The following is a 17,788-nucleotide window of genomic DNA, read 5'->3' as shown; positions in this document are numbered from 1 at the left end:
TGCTTTGTGGGTTCGTGCGTCTGCGTATGCGCTGGAAGAAATTGGAATATTCTGTACACGTATCTCGGACGGGTTTCGAATAGGTCGATGAAGCTTCCCGGGTTCGAAGGCCACCTCCATCGTGGAACAAGGCTTTGAGGTGAAGATAGCATCTTTGAGTCGTGACAGCAGACCAGCCTGCACTTGCAATAGCGACGGGGGGCGGCGGTGGTATCGGAGGAATGACGTTGCCGGAAGCGCACCCGTTCCTCGGCGATCATCGAGCTGTCTGGAGGCTTGGCTGTAACTACCCTGAATTTGGCGTGGACGAGGTTGGGTGACAACGCATGGTCTGCGAACGAACGAACCGATCGGGATGCTAGGGCCGAAGGGTAAACTGTCTTGTTGATCACCTAGCCACTTGGTAGTGTTGATGGTGGTCGGCGAGGACACATTGGATGGAATAGCGTCGCAGCCATGGTGCAGTGAGGAATTCGAAGCGGCAGAGAAGGGAGCACAGAGGAAGAGGAGCAAGACCTTCACCTGCGGTGGGCTGCCCAAGGTGAGAAAGGTGAAAAAAAGAACAAAAGATAAAAGAGTGGGGGCGGTGGATGGAGGGGTATCCCAATTCGGGATAGTGCAGAGACGTATACATGGGATCCACCCTCGGAGGGCTGGAAGCGAATGATTGGCAGATCCCCGCGCCGCCTCCCTTCCGCCCCTTGACGCTGTCGTCCCTCACCCAACCCCAACACCTCCAGACATCCCATCCGCCATCCAAGCTGACTGACATCAACTCCCAAGTTTCGACTCAATCTTCTTCAGACTTTGTTTCTCCACCGCCTCGACTAAGAGTTGGAAATGGTTGCAGTTGCGTCCAATGTGGAAAGTGCATTGCTTCAATGGCAGGTCTGCCAGTTTTATACAGCCATCTTGGTGGCTTGGCACCTTGGCTACGTTAGGACTAACAGACTGTCACCGCAGTACTCCAAACTTATACCGCGATTACCTACCCATCCCGAGTGCCATTTGGCTTGAATTGTCGACGGGAGAAGCTTGCCAGACGGAAACACGGCGGTCACGAGGGCCAGACCACATAGCAGTACGAGCGGTCTGGTTATGGGAAATGATCCAATTTATCACGCTATGGCAGATCCGGATCGACGTGTTTGTTTGCAATCTGGCCAGGTTATGCATGTCTTGGCACCTCCCTTCTTTTGCTGTCAACTTCTATTGCTAATACCTACCTATTCATGCAGGTCAATCCCATTCCTTCATTGACCGTTGGAATGTGGATTTCGAGCAACAAAGCAATGCCGACCATGCTTTGTTACCGGCACTCGATCATGTCGCCGTCCTCCCTGCTTACCTAATATCTAACGGGGACTGGACACCTGGCCCCACAGCCCGCGCGACCTTGAGCCTCAGGCACTCAAACGTATTCCCCAGGCATCAAACTCCTGAACGCCTGCGTCCGCTTGCTTGCGGATGTCTCCCACTACCACTCCCACTTTGTCGCTACCGCTCCCGCAGACACACCAAAATCGCCTTCTCCAACAGGGTGCCCCCAGTCATTGCGAACAGCACCGTTCCTCGACTCCAGAGAGATCACACCACTTTCCGGGGCCTTACGGATCTCCTCCGTCAGGGATCCCACGCTTAAAACGTGGTCGACACCGTTGACCCCCTACGGAGTAATCCAGGGTCTCTCCTAGGTTCCCACTGTTCCGTCGGCCTGGATTCGCTTTCAAGACGACGACACGACATCGCCGCCTACCTTATTCAGTGCCATGCCTTTTCGACGTCGTGTCGAGGGCAGAGTCGACGACTCACACCGTGCAGCCATAAGGCCTACCCGCCGGCTACCTAGGATTCCTCATTTTCCCGACTGGCTCACGCTGCGGTCCATGTGTCGTTGTGAAACTTGGGACCAGCTGCTTCCAAGACAGAAGCTTGTTTTTCGTCTCCTCGTCGCCGTCTGGGACGAAAGTCTCCCAGACGAGCCCGCGCTTGGATAGCAAGGCATTGTTCGGCATGTTCTCGCCCCCTCAGAGGTTTATCTGGAGCCAAACTCACACAACCCGAAGAATGTTGCTCACCCCCAGTCCACCCTACTTCGGAGTCTCGTCGAAAGATGTCTACGGCGCGTCCTGTGTGCTGGAGCAGCCCTAGTAAAGAATTACCTGGAAGCTATGATGCTGGTCAAGTTGACCTAGGCCTCGTGCTGCCTTACCTCGGTGAGATTAGCTTTCGATGCTGGGCATGAATTGGCTGAGTGGCCATTTCACATCGGGGACCATCCTTGACACCCTCACGATGGCCCATCGTTGCCGGCAACTCTACCCAAAGTTTGGGGGCAGCGGTGCTCAGACTAGAATGACTTCCAAATCGCAAGCGCTTTCTCTTCGCAGTGAGCCACTAGCTATGGAGGCTTCATCACCGTCTTCATCGCGACTACTTCACCATTACTATTCCTACAGAAGTCTGCAGGTTTCAAAAGCGAGCCCGCTTGTTACGTCTACGTGTTGAAGCTAGTCAATACTGCGATTATATAACCTCAGTGCGATCGAACTACGTTGTAGCGAGCTTGACGAACCATGCTACAACTCAATCAATCAGTTAGCCTTAGGTTCCCACAAACCATCGGTCTCTTGTCCAGGGCATAGCACCGACTCAGGCTCGTCGCTGCCGCTCACGCTGTCCATAGACACCACAATTCGTTTCCGCAGCCTCGATGGACTATATCGGATGGGTCTCGGCGTTTCGCCATTCTCCGATTCACTGCTGCTGCTCTCTTCGTTGCTGGAGCTCTCATCTCGCGAATGTTTACTGCCGCATACCGAGTAGACCGACTGGCCCCGATACTTTCGTCTCCCTGGGCGTGTTCCCTCTCCACGCTCTTTGCATAAAATGGCAACTGCAGTAGGCACGCTGCCACTCCCAAGGTCTCTCATAACGCCCAACGCTTCTTCTTCCGTACGACCTTGATCTAGCAACCCCTTCATCTTGTCCCAGAAGGCCTTGCGGCGAGTGAACCACGAACGCCCATACGTGCCGTTTCGCCACTTGGCCCGGTACATCTTCTCCAGCAGTTCGACAGGCTGCTGACCGTGGAGACCGTACTTATACTCTGCCCATTGCTCTTCGACTGTCGGCGGGTGCGGGTAGAACTTGAATATTGGCCGCAGAACTCCATCCTTGCCAACGACGGTCAGTGGGCTGAAGTATTTCGGGTCATCGTACGGGTTGACAGGGTCTCTTGGGGATAGCAAATTTTGTCGAGACGCTTTCCGGCGAACAACAGCTTCATTGACAGCAATGTCTGTGACTTGCTCGGCTTTGGGGGATCTGGGCCCCAGTGCCTCTGGTTCCACCTCCAACACCTCCTCCCCCTGGTGGTCCTTGCTGTCATTGGTATCATCATTCCTTCTCCTTTTCTTCAAAGGCTGATTTGCACGTTGATTCAACGCAACTACCCGCGGCTTAGGCGCTTTTTTGCCAGTGCTTCTTCTTACCACCGGTAGTGACGCCCCAGGGGCCGCTGGTTGTGACTCTCGACTCTCATGGGGAATCCGAGGACCGGGTGTCCGAACTCTGGACGCAACTGTGATGGATTCCCGTCCTGGTGGCGACACATCACATCTTTCAGCGGGCACTGGTGGTGTTGGAGATGGCGATGGGAGAACTGCACCTCTCTCATGGTCCTCTTTACTGCCATCTTGCTGCGCGCAATGTCTCACTGCCGGATCTAGTGGATCGACTCCAAAAACTTCCTATTACCAGTCAGCACATCCAATGCAATAGCCGATATCACCTCAAAGATAACCAAGCGAACCAGCTAGGCCTCTGTAGGGACATTCGGGTACGACAGAAAACTTACCTTGACGACTGAAGTCAAGACGTTGAGCTGCTTTTCCAACCTCCTATTGACTTGGTTCACATGCACCGCCATCTCTCGATCTGTTGCTTCTTGTCGCGCCTGCAACTCCCGGACTTCTTTTGTGTACTCTTGCTGTAGTCCAATGACTATTTGAGCGAACCCTTCCTCATCTGGTGGCCCAGTAGCCAATGGCGTGGCTACAACTTCTGATTTTGCTTCATCCTCGCTGTCAGAGTAGTCGACCAGCCGTGCTTGGCTCCGTGCTTTCATATTTAGCCGTCGTAAGTTGATAGTCTTCTCGAATGAAATCTTTTGCGACTCACGTGCTCGAATGTGAATCTTGCAGAATGCTACCCAGACAGAAACGTTTCTCTCGACCCAGTGAGACGTACGGACGCCAACATTTATTCTCGGATCACGTACTTCTTAGGTGCCACGAACTCGCAGGGGATCAAAGACCAAGTTCGAGGGCGGTGGTCATTACTCTCAGACATGATCCGCCGTGTGCCTGATTTCTTTGTCTGCGTTCGAGTATGAGTTTGGCCATGTGCAACCACAATCGCCATTGTGCAATCACCCCTCGAACCTCAAATCGCCCCGTGCGCTTTCCTGCAAGCAAGACGAGTCGAGCTCTGTGGCCTAAGTGGCTGAAGCAGAATAGAGCTGCAGCTGGGAATGATATCCTCTTCGACACTGTACCCAAAGTCTTGTTGTGGCTGAACAATATTAACCTCTACCATTATTGTTGTGCAACACGAACTTCGTCAGGCTCGACAGAGCCGAGAAACGAAACGCCACGAAAAGGGAAGATGAATGGGTTCAATGTTTTACTTGCTAACAGATCTGACATACCCATCCACAGATCTGGTAATTACTGACTTCGCGCCAAGGTACCACCAGTCCTCCGACCACTAATCCACTAGCCAGCTTGATAGCTGAACGTCAGTTATCTTGCGGGCAAGAAGGATTACTGGTTTGATTCTGGACAAAAAAAAAAGGTCTTCGCCACATACTTTCAACATCACCACCCTGTCCTCATACATCACACCAGCACCGAGAAGGCCTTCTCCGCCGGCAGGTCCCTTGAGCTGAAGCCGACCCGGAACGTGAAATCGCCCTCCGGAATCACCCACACCTTGTCCGATGTATTCCATAAACTCACATCCCGCCTCATCAGCCGGAACTCCACTTCAGCCGAGCCACCCGCCTCGATCTGGATCTTTTCAAAGCCTCTCAGGACCTTCTTCGGCGTGCCCTCGGGAGAAAACGACGGGAAGGAGACGTAAAGCTGCGGGATAGAAAATGCAGTCACATGGCCTATGTTCGAAATCGACACCTTGACGCTGATGAGATCCTCCCACAGCTGCGGATGCCCGCCAGGTTGAACCGGGATAGCCGTGTCCGGGCGAGCAGCGATGGACGAGTTTCCTGCGATGAAGCTCACGCCGACCTGGTTGTCGATCACGGCGAACGTCGTGTACGTCAGCCCGAAACCAAATTCGTACAACGGCTCAATTCCAAGCGCGTCGTAGTGGCGGTAGTCAATCATCTGGCCCTCGCTGAAATCAGCCTGCCACGCAAGCGGGTCAACGACAGGCTGCGTAAGATTCACAATCGCGGGGCCAGCGTCCTCCTCGTTGCGTGGGACGGAGTACGGCAGCCTGCCGGAAGGCGCGACGTCGCCCCAAAGTAGGTCGACGATGGAGTTACCGCTCTCCTGGCCTGGGTAATGCGCCGCTAGGATTGCGCCAATCTTGGTATGGTTTGCCCAGGGCATGGTATTTACACCGCCCGAGTGCGTTACCACTACCGTCGTCGCGCAGAAATCAGCCACGTTGTTGATCACAGCCGTCGAGTTCCCGTCGAGCTCAAACGACGTGCGATCGAAACTCTCGCTGGCGAACGTCTGCTGGAACACGAGACAGATTTCGGGCGGGGGGTATACACCACGGAAATCATTGGCCGCGAGGACGTCGTTGTTGGTCACGTAGAGGACTTCCGCGCCGTACTCTGCCGCTTTGGCGCGGACGGCGGCGAGAGGGGAGATCACGTAGGAGGGGCGTCCTGTGCCGGACCCTCCGCCGATGATCATTGTGCCTGTGTTCGTGTCCTCGGGGACCTCGGAGGGGCGGAGGAAGCCGTTTGTCATCTCGCCTGCGTCGTTGCCGAAGACGCCGATGATCTTGGGCTTTGACAGGGGGAGGGTCTGGTTCGAATTCTTCAGGAGGACTGTGCCGGCGGAGCCCATTTCACGGATGAGCTTCGCATGGTCGCCGCGGACGTCGCGGCCGTGGGTGAAGACGAAGCCGTCGGGGATGAAGCCCGCGTCTTTGGCGACTTGCAGCCCGACTTCTTGGAAGACCGTCACGAAGCGGAGAGATGGGTCGGGTGAGGGGTAGGACTCTGCGTCTTGGCCTAGGAGGTAATACGGCGTCAGGATGTTGCGGACCATCTCGTCGATGCGGGATTCTTGGACGGTGCCGTCAGCCACAGCCTCGAGGACCTTGTCGCCGAAGAAGGTGGCGGCGCCGGGGTAGTTCCCCGGCACAGCGCCCGGCATCTCAAGATCCAGACCGTTGTTGATAGAGTCCGCGGTAGAATGCGTCGCGAACCAATCCGACACAGTATACCCCTGAAACCCAAGCTCATCTCGCAACAGTTCTTTCAGCAGGTGAGTGTTCTCGCACGCGTACGTCTGGTTGAAGCGGTTATACGAGCACATGATGGACGTCGTGCCGGCCCTGATGGCGTTGGCGAAGGGCCAGAGGTAGAGCTCGTGGACGGTCCTGTCGTCGACGTTGGACGAGATGGCCTCGATGACCGTGCCGTTCACCGTCGTGTTGGAGCGCTGCGTCTCTTGCTCGTTGGCGATGTAGTGCTTTGAGCAGGTCTGGACGCCGGCGGATTGCATGCCGGTGATTGTGTTCTCGATGGTGATGCCTGCTAGGTACGGGTCCGGGCCGAAGCCTTCCCAGTTGCGGCCGCCTAGGGCTGCGCGACCCATTGGGCCTGTGGAAGGACTGTTCGGGAGGCGGTGTCAATATGACGGTACCTTGTCACGTATTTCTCATCGACGGAGGATGAGTGAGACTAGACGTACCCGAGAATCACATGCCCCCCCTTCCCCTTGAACTCCTCCGCAATCGCAACTCCCCGGCGATAAATCATCTCACGGTCCCACGTTGCGGCCGCAGTGATCCCCGAAGGGAAAACGCTGACGAGGTCGGCGCGGTTGACGGCGCTGGGGCCGTCGAGCATGCAGATCCCCTTGAAGCCGAGGCGGGGGATGGGCGCGATGACGCCGATGCAGTTGCCCGCGGAGGAGTTTCCCGTGATCATGGAGACTTTTTCTTCGAGGGTGAGGTGGGATATGAGAGTGTTTGCCAGGGCGAGGGCTGTGGATCTGTCTCGTGTGCCTTGTGTTTGGGTTAGCGACATGGTATGTGGAGATTTGAGGTGTGGACGAGTAGAGGAGATTGATGGGGTATAGCGCGTACGAACCATTATTGGAGGATCGGTGGTGAAGTTGGCTGGTGAGGCTGAGCTGGGCTCCGAGGAGGAGGAGGAGGGATGTCCACAGCATGGTTGGCGATGATCCTGGTGACGGTTGTTGAAAGTACGATACGCCAGATAGCGCGAGGTTCCCATGGTCATGAGTTGACCTGCTCTGAATAGGGGAGTTGAAGCCAGTTCATTTATACTCGTCAGATGTCCCCCTAGATACCGAAAACAGGCTTTGAAAGGCTGGGTCACTCTTGCCAGAGAGGAAACCGGGCCAGGCAGTCATCGTCTGGTGATTTGTATGTAAAGGTAGCAAGGTACGCAACGTAGTTGGAGGATTACGAGGTTAACTACATATGAATATCGGGCCGATGCATTTTAGACTAGGATAGAGATCGACCGTACAGACGACGAGGCGGGGAAAGGTCTTCGTAGTGACACTCGGTATTTCGGGGTAGTGATCAAGTCGTGGTCAGGTCGCCGGGCATTTCACTGGGGGGCGGCCAGAAGCTATCTCTTTTGTGACTGTGATGCAGATTTTTGGAGAGATTCTTATGTTTAATTCCATTTCGTATCCCATCTAAACTTCTTTCTGAGAAGTTGACTTCTTCCCAATGTTAGTGAAGTGATAAGGCGTAGTAGCATTTAACGATCTCGAAGTACATTTACCCAACTTCGCCGCGAGGAGCTTACATATACAGTCAGATCAAAGAACATGTCACCGCAATTGAGTTTATCACCTGACATCACTTTCTCACTAGCTTAGAATTCCCTGACAAAATAACTCGGATCCAAAGTAATGAACTCTGCTTTAGACTGGCAGAAGGCTGAAGTTTTCCATGGTGTCTTCAATACCTCACCAACCTTGCGACGTCATCACCCGCGTATTTGGGAACGCACCAGAATCGCAAACTAATACGCGTATAGGCTGTGCCTAAACACTCGGAGCCGAGAATCCATGTAACCACAACACATCGTTCTTGAGGGGTAAACCCGTATTTCCCCGCATCTCATCCCGCAGTTCGTTTCTCGTTGGAATGTGGCGTCTGGGGAAGAGTTTGGCTGTTTGGAAGCATGGCCTGATAGACGTGAGGAGTTGGGTTCGGGCTGGCAATTCGCTGGTTGTTTGGCCATGAATCTCGGAGTTAGGCAGCTCTTAGTAGTGAGTGGTTCAGTGCCTCTCTTGAGTTCTGAATGAGATTGCATTGCCAGAGGAAAGCTACTTTTATCTAGAACTCTCAGCACCATGGTTCTAGTAACGCTTAGTTGATTGTAAATATGGTGTATAAAACAGGTAGTTAAAGAGCACCTTAATGGACAATCTCGGCAACAGTAAACGCAGACTTGTGACAATTCTACCGAAGAAGAGTTCTCGGCCACACTGGCTCACCATCAACATGAGGGCGGTAACGACTTCCATATCAAGGCATATAGGCCCATGGCTTCGGTAACAGTGCAAATAATAGCTCCTGCAAGTGCCTGCGGTAAACGAGCGTGTGTTCGATTGGTCCGATGGCTTACTATCCCCAGAGAACGTATTCGTTAAGCATAAGTACGAAGGTGTGGGGGCTGAACCTGGGGCAGATTCCCCAGAATATCCGCCGGGGAAGGCCCGATTGCCTTGCATTGCCTGATTTTTCGGTCTCTTACTTGGCGCCAGACGTTAAATACGACAGCACTCCAGAGGAGAAAGAGTGGATAAAGAGCTTAGGACTCAAGACACAAGGATAGCACATGATCAAATCTAGAACATTGAAAAATGGCATGCAGCTGCTAAGATCCGCAACGAGAGGACAGGAACACTGGCATAGGCTGTATCAAAAAGCGTCAAGTTTGGCCTGGGAAAATAAAACAAGCGAACTCCAGTCGAGCTCGCTGCATTAATTCTAATCCTTTTCAACGAGATTGCAGTTATTGTTTGGACTGTTCGCTAGATTTCACGTTCGTTCAATCCAAAGAAGAGGCAGGAAGAGGTGAATGAGGAGGATCTTGGCGTAGCCTTCACCGGTGGAGAAGACTTCATGGATCAATCACTTATCAGAGTGAGCTTGTCCCGTTATAATCAAGGTACATCGTTTTCGCTCACAATGGTGAGCTAATATAGAGATTAGTCTTTCATTCTCAGACATCATGAGGCTAAGTATGTCCAACAGACTATAGATGCGATTGCAACCGCATCGGCGTTGGTTGTCAGACTGCATCCAGCGCGCTCATCCTATCAAAGCTCATATCCAATATCTCCAACACGTTGCCCCAAGGATCTCTGAAATACAGGCACCTCGAGCCACTCAGCGGATTCAGCGTCGGTTCCCCAATCTTGCTGGCCCCGGCCTGTATAGCCCGAGCCAGCAGAGCCTCTGGTTCAGCATCCGTCACGCACAAGTGAAAGAAGCCGCCCACGTTGTAAGCGAAATCTTCGGCCTTCTTGTAAGCGGGGTCGACGAACTCAAAAACTTCGAATCCGACACCATTGCCAGTCGCCATGAATCCCAACTTGACTTCCTGCAAGGAGTCTGGGTAAATCTTGAAAATTCCCGCGTCCGGTGTCTCGGAGCGCTTGATGTGCTTGATTTTTCCGTTTACGAGGACAAAGCCCATGATTTCGCTGTACCATTTTACTACGGCTTCAATGTCCGGGACGGACACGCCGATATGGTTGATTGATCGCATGTTTGACTGTATTGTATGGACTTGTCAGCAGGACATTGCGGCATTGTGTTCCACGACGGATGGAGAGGATCTGATGATGATGATCCATAGGGGTGGAGAGCAGGCCACATACGATAGACATGGCCGTGACTTCTTGTAATTTGATTCAGTTGTTACACATAGGTATACGTCAAAAATGATGATGAGATAGAATACAGGATGTGTTGACGCGAGCTTTCACACTGAGAATAATATCTTCCTGGCACGATATTGATGATGCTGATGATGATGATGATGATGATGACAATGTCCTTGGTGGGCGGTGCGTCGTCCAGCCTGGATATCGCCGGCCGGATGGGGCAGTCTGGCACGGAAACCGAATCCCGATTTTTGCGATGCCCCCGGAATCGTACCCCGACCGACCGGGGCGGGGCAGTCGGCACCAGCCGTAGTCATCGGAGCAGCAATTCGGAGCTACTCCGTAAATTATTTCCCAATCCTCTCGCAAGGCGTGCAAGACTCTTAATATTCTCAGAACAACTCTTCGATCCGACCTACCGATCGGGCGTACTGGAACACGAGGGATTGCAGCTTTGGGATGCTGTAATGCGCTGGAGCTTCAAAGAATCATCAAGTCTCACAATGCTCTCGAGAGACAGACAGGCTGTCGTACCAATCAATGGAGCGCTAGGTTCTACGAGACCCTGAAAAGGCTTGAGTCACAATCAAGCGTTAACACAAACACAAATTATTCTTTCTGGCTTCGTATCTAATTGAACATTTTTCGGTTGCAGTCGCGTGTGCTTATGTACCTAGGCAGTTGGTTTAACAGGCGCCAAATTTTCAAGGACGTAGACCTCAACAGCAGAGTGAAACAATGTGCGGCACCACTAGGAGAATTTCATCCCGCCGGAAATTAACACCAAAACGATTCCCTTTTCATGCAGCCGCTTAATGGCAGTTCCTGCTCCTTAGGGGCAGGCGTACTTGGCATTGATCGACCGCTTGGATAGCCCTGTTCAACTGATCTTCTGGTTAGATCCGAACCAACTTCAAACGGGCAGGGCGGCCTAGGGCGCTGACCCCGGAAATAAGCCGTCATTGGTTATTGTTCAGCGCAAAAATCCGGGCGCTGGGTCGCTGACTGAGTGATTTTTGAGATTTCACCAAGTTTCTCGGCAAGTGGGCTGGCCCCGTCGCCACACAGTCATTGCCACCGGGATTGCCACGATAGTATCCAGCTGTGCTTGCTTACGGCTCCACTGACAAGTTTGCGGTGCCTCTGAATGCTGCGGTTGAGTATCGGCAATCTCGGCATCACGGGAAAAAGACTGCAAGTTGCTAATGAGATGCGCTGAGGGAATGTTTCTTACAGTCGAGACCCTGACATGTTGTCGTGTTGCTGTCGGTGTTCGATTGTCGGACTTGGCCGCAATTGCCCTTGGAGCAAGATTGAAGAGTAAGGCGGGAGACATCCTCGTCAGTATCAGCTATGAGAAATCAAGTGCGCCATGAAGCGGTCAGGTGGGTTCGAGGCAAGAAATGTCTTTTATTTAGGATTGCAGATAACTCGATGCCGGGTATTCGCAAACAGATGCCCCTTCGCGATAAATCAAAATGCCGTTCTATCTCCATGTCTATGTACTGTTCGTAATCATGTCATGTTTGTATATCTGCGTTTGCCAGCGCAGCTTCTTTCATCTTTCATGGGGAGTCCGACTCCGACGACGTGCCCTGCTCCTTGTGAATAACCTCGTCCTTGATGTCTGTGCGGAACTGTACCTCCTCTTCCCTCAGCTGGGCCATCAACGTCTCGTTGGCTCTCCAGACGGGCTTGATCTCGAATAGTCTGTCAATCTTCTCCAGGGGAACACCGCTCGTCTCGGGGATGAGGAAGAAGGCGAAGAAGAAGGCCAGGAATGACAGGGCGGCGAAGAAGAAGTACACGCCGTATCCCATGGCTGCGAACATCTGCTCCGTGAAACGGGAGACGAGAAAGTTGAACAGCCAGTTGCTGGCGGTGGTTGCACCACTTGCCAAGGAACGGAAGTTGGGGTCGAAGAATTCCTTGAGGTTTTGTTAGCTGCGGTCCAAACGTCACCACGGAGGGATAAACTTACAGAGTTGATAACCCAGGGGGTACCGTTCCAGGTGGGGGTGTAGACGGCGGTCCAGAGGTAGAAGAAGACGATGGCAGCGATACCACTGCCGGTCAAGTGGTCTTGAGGGTTCTTGGTCGGCTCGACGATGCAGATGTAGCCTCCGATGACCCACATGCAGAGGGAACCGGTGATGGCACCAATGAGAAGAAGCTTTCTTCTACCAAGCTGATCGACGAGGAACAGAAGCCAGACAAAGGTCATGACGGCCTTGACAACACCAAAGATACCAGTCATCAGGTTGACAGTGTTGCTCTCAACACCGATGCTGGAGAAAATGGTCGGGGAGTAATAGTTGATGGCGTTGATACCAGAACCATTCTGCCAGAAGAACAGCATGCAGCCCAAGAACAGGCGCCACTGAAGGTAGGGACGGGCACCGAGGGCCTTGAAGGGCTGCCAGAATCCGAATCCGACGGTGGCCTTAGTGGACTCGTAGATCTTGTCGATACCGGCGATTTCCTCGGTAATGTAAACGTCATTGGGCTCCAACTGTCTGATCCAGCACAAGTTCTCCATGGCCTCCTTGCGTTGGTCGTGGAGGAAGAGCCATCGAGGAGACTCACGAATCCACAAGGATCCAGCTAGGAGGAGACCAGAAGGAATCAGCTGGACTGCGAAAGTGATCATCCATTGCGAACGGCCGACGGGAACACTGTTCTCAACACCGAACTGAGCAGCGCGTTAGTGATATTTATACAGTTTGAATGTTGAAGGTTTGTGTAAGAACTCACGTTGATCCAGAAACCAACCAAACCACCAATTTGCCAGCCAAGTTCGTAGAGACCAACTAGACGACCACGAATAGCCGGCGGCGAAAGTTCCGAGATGTAAACGGGGATAATGTTCTACGAAATACGTGTATTAGCAATTGTTACACTGCAATTTGTTGCTGCCCATCATGTGGAGAACCGGTCGATGACCGAGATGAGTCACTCAGGGGCATCTTGAAGACTCACAGAAGCAACTCCAGTTCCCAAGCCCGAAAAGACACGTCCAGCGTAGAGAATTCCGAGTCCAAGGTTGCCGTTGGCGCCGCAGGTCAAGGCCGCTCCCAAAGAGAAGACAGTTGCTCCAATGGCCAAACAACGCTTGCGACCAATAAAGTGACTGAGGCAGTAGGTGAGAAGGGCACCGAAGAAGGCACCGGCGACGAAGAGGGAGACGATGTTCTCGCTGATAACGTGTCTCTCGGCGGTGGTCTTATTGGTGAGGTCGAACTCGGCCTTGAAAGAGTCGAGACCGATGGTCGTGCCAATGAAGGCGCTCGTGTAGCCAATCATGCAGGATCCACATGACGCGATGCCGGCCAACACGTAGATGCGCCAGTTGTAGACCGAGGGCGGCGTCGGCCTCTCTTCGACGATGGTGAGAAGACCCATTGTGTGTCCGTCTGTTACAGCAGCTCAGGTAAGTTGGTGTAAGTGAGTTGTCGAAGAGATGTTGTGTTCTTCGAGAAAGGGTGTTCTCGAGGATGAAGAGAGAAGAGACGAAAAAATTTGAGACCCTAACTGCGGTCGTAATCCATAAGTATGTCTATCAAAGCGGAGCATCCCCATAAACCCCCATAATCCGTATCTCCCTCACAGACCCATACTCTGGGGGAAACAATCTGGGGCTTGCAGCTGACGACTGGAGTAAATCTGTCATCTGAGAGGATGCGTACGTCAAAATCTCACTCGGTACTTTGGAGTATTCTGCAGTATCTGGTTGGAATTCAGTGGTTCTCCGTCACATCCGTCTCCAGGTCCGCCGAATATCAACGGGGTGCGTGACACTCTGACCCGGGGTTGTGTTTTTCCCCGTGGAGACGAACGCGGCCGGGGACAGCGAATAAGCAGCATTGTATATCTCGGACGGACGTCCTCCCCCGTGGGCCCCCTCTTCTCTTCTGCTTTGTCCAGCAATTCGAGTTCCATGGTTGACACATTTGCATTAGCTACGCATTTCGCATCTGCCCTTCAGGCGCCGGGCAAGGGCCGAAGGGCGGACCCTGCTTGTGGAAGTTCCGATTGCGGCTCTGGGTAAGCTAATAACCCCCGAGGGGGCCAAGCCAGCCGACGGGCCGAATGCCAATTCCGTTGGCTGCGCATGCAGAGACGAGGATCCCCAAGTCTGATGAGGGCAATGGACTCTTCCGGGGATGATTGTGTTGAGTTATGTAAGCGGCTTCACTCATTGGCGGCAATACGCTCACCCGTAAGGTAAACTTTTTGTGGTTGTGGACGTGTTGGATAACGGATTATGCAGAGGAGGCAAAGTTGCTTGACTCGGTGGTCGCGGTGTATGATGTCAACTGTGTCTGTGCATCTCAAATGCCGCCGTAAACCCGTTAGTATGTCGAGCCCCGTTAGCGTATTCATTCTTCCTCCCCTGGTCGTGAAACCTGAGCACTTGGACTGGTAAAAAAACACTCATTGTTGGTATACACGTAGGCAGGTCAGACCTTTTGGGTCGCAACTAGGTCAATAGGTTAGTATAGGTCTATTGTGTGTATATAGGAGGGGAAGATCGTGGGCAGAGCCCGCGGTCCCTTAGTAAGTATAAGTAAGTAGAAGGGTCCGTCTGCACGGGCCTAGATTACCTACCTACTACCCCTACTTAACTACCTAATAAGGCCCCTTTTCTACCTCGTAATCTAATATTAATAGTTTTCTATTTTTATAATAAAAAAGGTTAGAATAAGGGCTAGGTCCCCCGCTAGCGAGAACTAGTAGTAAAATCTATAGTTAATCCCCTATTTAAAAATACCTAAAGCCGTATATTAAAATTTTAGTATAGCTTCTATTATAATTATTTATATAAAAGTTTTAATATCCCCTCTTTCTAATTACTTTTTAATCCTCTAATATATATAATCTATATATTTAAACTCCTTAGAAATTATTAAGTTTAGCGTAATTAAAAAAGAGCTTTTTATTAGTTTAACTATATTTTAAATACGTATATTTCTTTTTAAGCTAAAGCCCGAGAGGTATATATATTTACTAAACGACTTATTACCTATAGTATATTACTATTTTAATTATATATTACCTATCCTTTTATTTTAATTATAATAATTCCTTTACTAACGAATTATTTAAAGGACTTATTTAGTATACTTTTTATAAACCCGTTAGCTAAGTTATTATTATTATTAATTTAACGGATTTTATAGAGCTTACGGCGTTTATATAATTACCTAAGTACTATAATATTTATTATAAGGCGCTTTTCTTTCGTAATACCTAGCTTAACGAGGTATTTATATAATAAATATAAATTTATATAGATTATAATAAAGATCTTTAGAACGTCGAGTTATTTAACAATAAGGTCTAGGGTAGTTAAGATAGTATAAGTAACGTTAATACTTACGACTATTTTATAAACTTTTAATACTAATACGCTCTAGGTAATCCTTTTGCTCTTTATAAAGCTATAGTAAATAATATTATTATTAATTATAAAGCTCTCGTTAGTCTATTCTTTATTCGTAAAAATAATAATATAACCTAGTTATAAAGTATAATTAGCGTTATTTATAAATAACCTATTTATAAAAACGAAGAGTTTAGCTATAGTTAGATCTAATAATATAAATATAAGCCCTCGGTCTAAGTAATCTATTTACTATTTAATATAATAATTTAGCGTAGCGTAGTTAATAAATAATAAATCTACTAAGTATTAAGTAGTAAACGACGTATTAAAAGCTACTTCTAATTAATAAATTAATATAATATAAGTACCTCGAGCTCGCTACTTAACGAATTATTATTTAGTATTTAATACCGAGGGGTTAACTTACTTAAGCTTCTTCTCTTAGTTCTTTTATTTAAGCACTATATTAATACCTTTTAATAAAATAATCCTACTATTAAAAATAAGTAGCTCGTTAGTTAATAATTACTATTTTAGTTTAGCTAGTAGCTTAGCGTACTTAAGCTTAGTTTTTTCTTTTTAACTAAAAATCTTATTTAATAGTTTAATAGTATTATTAGTTTATATATTAATAATACTAAATAATCCGCTTTCTCTTATCGAGATTAATAAGTATAAATTAAACGTAGATATTATTATTTAAAGTATTTTTAAATAATACTTATTATATATTACTTATTAATAAGTACTAAATTTTATAAGACCGTATAATAATTATATAATATATAAAATAGTACCCTTAGGATATAAATAACGGATCTAAGCTAGTAATTAAATAAAAACTTTATAGTAAAGAGGTTAGCTTAATTATATATATACTTAAGTAATATCTCGTAACTAAATAACATAGCTTTTTTAAATTAAGGTCGGGGCTAAGGCAAGGATTAGATATTAACTAGTTCTTTAAATTATTAATAATTATATAAAGATCTCTTTTTTCCCCTCGTTATTATACCCTTATATAACTAAATAAGACTTTTTAATAGGGTTAAGTCTTAGGTTCTTAATCTTATTAATAAATCGAGACTTAAATATCCTTATATCCCTATATTTAGGGCTAAGTTAGATAAATTTAATTACCCCTCTCTTTATTAATCCTAAAAGCTCTTTATTAATAGATTTTATAAAAAGTACTCCTAGGGTAGTAATAATACCCTTATTACGGAGCTTAGTAACTAGCTTAAGATTTACCTCCTTTTTAAATATAAAATAAGTTATAATTATAGAAATATTACCGTAACTACGCTATATTAATATTTTTTTAGTCCTTTTATTTTATAATAAAGGGTCGTTATTAATTATAATAATAATCTTATTAAGGACTTTATTTATAGTAGCGCTATTATTAGTTAGTTAGTTAATTATAGGGATTAGTAAGCGGTTAACGTGCTTTATTATCGTAGTTAGTAGCTCGGGGTCGACCTCTTTTAAGTACTAGGGTTTAACTATAATAGCCCAGAAGCTTATTAGGCCGTAAGGTAATTTTACTACGTAAGTAGTACTATTTATTAAAACGAGCTTAAATAAGCCTTTCTATCCCTTACTTTCTTACTAAACTTTAATATTTAATTATAGTAATAAATTAATAATATAAGAGATATTTAGTCCGTTTTAAGTAGCTAGTACCTCGCTTACTTACTTACTAATATAAAGTTTACGGACTTCTCTTATTACTTTTTTAATTACCTCTATACGTTAAGTAATATTTAATAATAATAGAAATTCGTTAGAAGTGTATAAAAAAGCTTTAAAAACGAGGAGTATAAGAACGAGGCTATTTAAGCTAACTATATCGTTAACTACTTTAATTACGGCCTAAAGTATAGCCTCTGCGCTTATTAATAAGTACTTATTTTAAATAATATTATATGCTTTTTTAAGTACTGCGTAGTATTTCTTAGCCTTATTAATACTATTATAAGCTTTAATAAGTACTTCTTTAACCTTAATAAATATAGATTTAATAAAAGATTTAAATTTTATAGCGCTAAAGTTCTTATTAGTATTTATAATAATCTAATTTAGTAAACCGAGGTAGACGTTAATTTAATATAACTAAAGAGCTTCTTATATATACTTCGTAGTTATATTTATAAAGAACTTTACTATTTAAAAAGAAGTAATAGTATTAATAACGTAAAGTACTAGTCGGTTAGTACCCTTATAATCTATTAAGTATATTACGTTAATTACG

At 48.0% G+C, this 17,788-nt stretch overlaps 6 protein-coding genes across 6 annotated transcripts; 1 reads left to right on the top strand and 5 right to left on the bottom strand.

The window, feature by feature from the left end:
- Positions 1–87: 87 nt before the first annotated feature.
- CLUP02_16805 (uncharacterized protein) lies at positions 88–2,359 on the top strand (the record flags this gene model as incomplete). The annotated part of the gene is made up of 11 exons (XM_049295723.1): positions 88–121; positions 193–316; positions 397–541; positions 618–868; positions 964–1,150; positions 1,239–1,308; positions 1,429–1,622; positions 1,695–1,764; positions 1,829–2,131; positions 2,187–2,216; positions 2,256–2,359. The coding sequence occupies 11 exons, from the start codon at positions 88–90 to the stop codon at positions 2,357–2,359; spliced, it is 1,512 nt and encodes a 503-aa protein (XP_049152870.1).
- A 235-nt stretch (positions 2,360–2,594) lies between these two features.
- CLUP02_16804 (uncharacterized protein) lies at positions 2,595–4,129 on the bottom strand (the record flags this gene model as incomplete). Its single annotated transcript, XM_049295722.1, has 3 exons — positions 2,595–3,425; positions 3,495–3,752; positions 3,860–4,129. The coding sequence occupies 3 exons, from the start codon at positions 4,127–4,129 to the stop codon at positions 2,595–2,597; spliced, it is 1,359 nt and encodes a 452-aa protein (XP_049152869.1).
- Positions 4,130–4,901: 772 nt separating this feature from the next.
- Positions 4,902–7,442, bottom strand: CLUP02_16803 (beta-glucosidase; the record flags this gene model as incomplete). Its single annotated transcript, XM_049295721.1, has 3 exons — positions 4,902–6,879; positions 6,960–7,275; positions 7,361–7,442. The coding sequence occupies 3 exons, from the start codon at positions 7,440–7,442 to the stop codon at positions 4,902–4,904; spliced, it is 2,376 nt and encodes a 791-aa protein (XP_049152868.1).
- A 498-nt stretch (positions 7,443–7,940) lies between these two features.
- CLUP02_16802 (uncharacterized protein) lies at positions 7,941–9,489 on the bottom strand (the record flags this gene model as incomplete). Its single annotated transcript, XM_049295720.1, has 6 exons — positions 7,941–8,048; positions 8,138–8,224; positions 8,301–8,439; positions 8,670–8,741; positions 9,302–9,377; positions 9,447–9,489. 6 exons carry the CDS (start codon positions 9,487–9,489, stop codon positions 7,941–7,943), a joined length of 525 nt encoding a protein of 174 aa, XP_049152867.1.
- A 61-nt stretch (positions 9,490–9,550) lies between these two features.
- Positions 9,551–10,030, bottom strand: CLUP02_16801 (uncharacterized protein; the record flags this gene model as incomplete). The annotated part of the gene is made up of 1 exon (XM_049295719.1): positions 9,551–10,030. One exon carries the CDS (start codon positions 10,028–10,030, stop codon positions 9,551–9,553), a length of 480 nt encoding a protein of 159 aa, XP_049152866.1.
- A 1,683-nt stretch (positions 10,031–11,713) lies between these two features.
- CLUP02_16800 (uncharacterized protein) lies at positions 11,714–13,550 on the bottom strand (the record flags this gene model as incomplete). The annotated part of the gene is made up of 4 exons (XM_049295718.1): positions 11,714–12,076; positions 12,130–12,840; positions 12,903–13,016; positions 13,128–13,550. 4 exons carry the CDS (start codon positions 13,548–13,550, stop codon positions 11,714–11,716), a joined length of 1,611 nt encoding a protein of 536 aa, XP_049152865.1.
- Positions 13,551–17,788: the final 4,238 nt, after the last annotated feature.

Source organism: Colletotrichum lupini, chromosome 9 (genome assembly GCF_023278565.1).
Source record: "Colletotrichum lupini chromosome 9, complete sequence".
Lineage (NCBI taxonomy): Eukaryota > Fungi > Ascomycota > Sordariomycetes > Glomerellales > Glomerellaceae > Colletotrichum > Colletotrichum lupini.
Note: the sequence above shows the minus strand (reverse complement) of the source record. Positions and strands in the feature narration are given on the sequence as shown.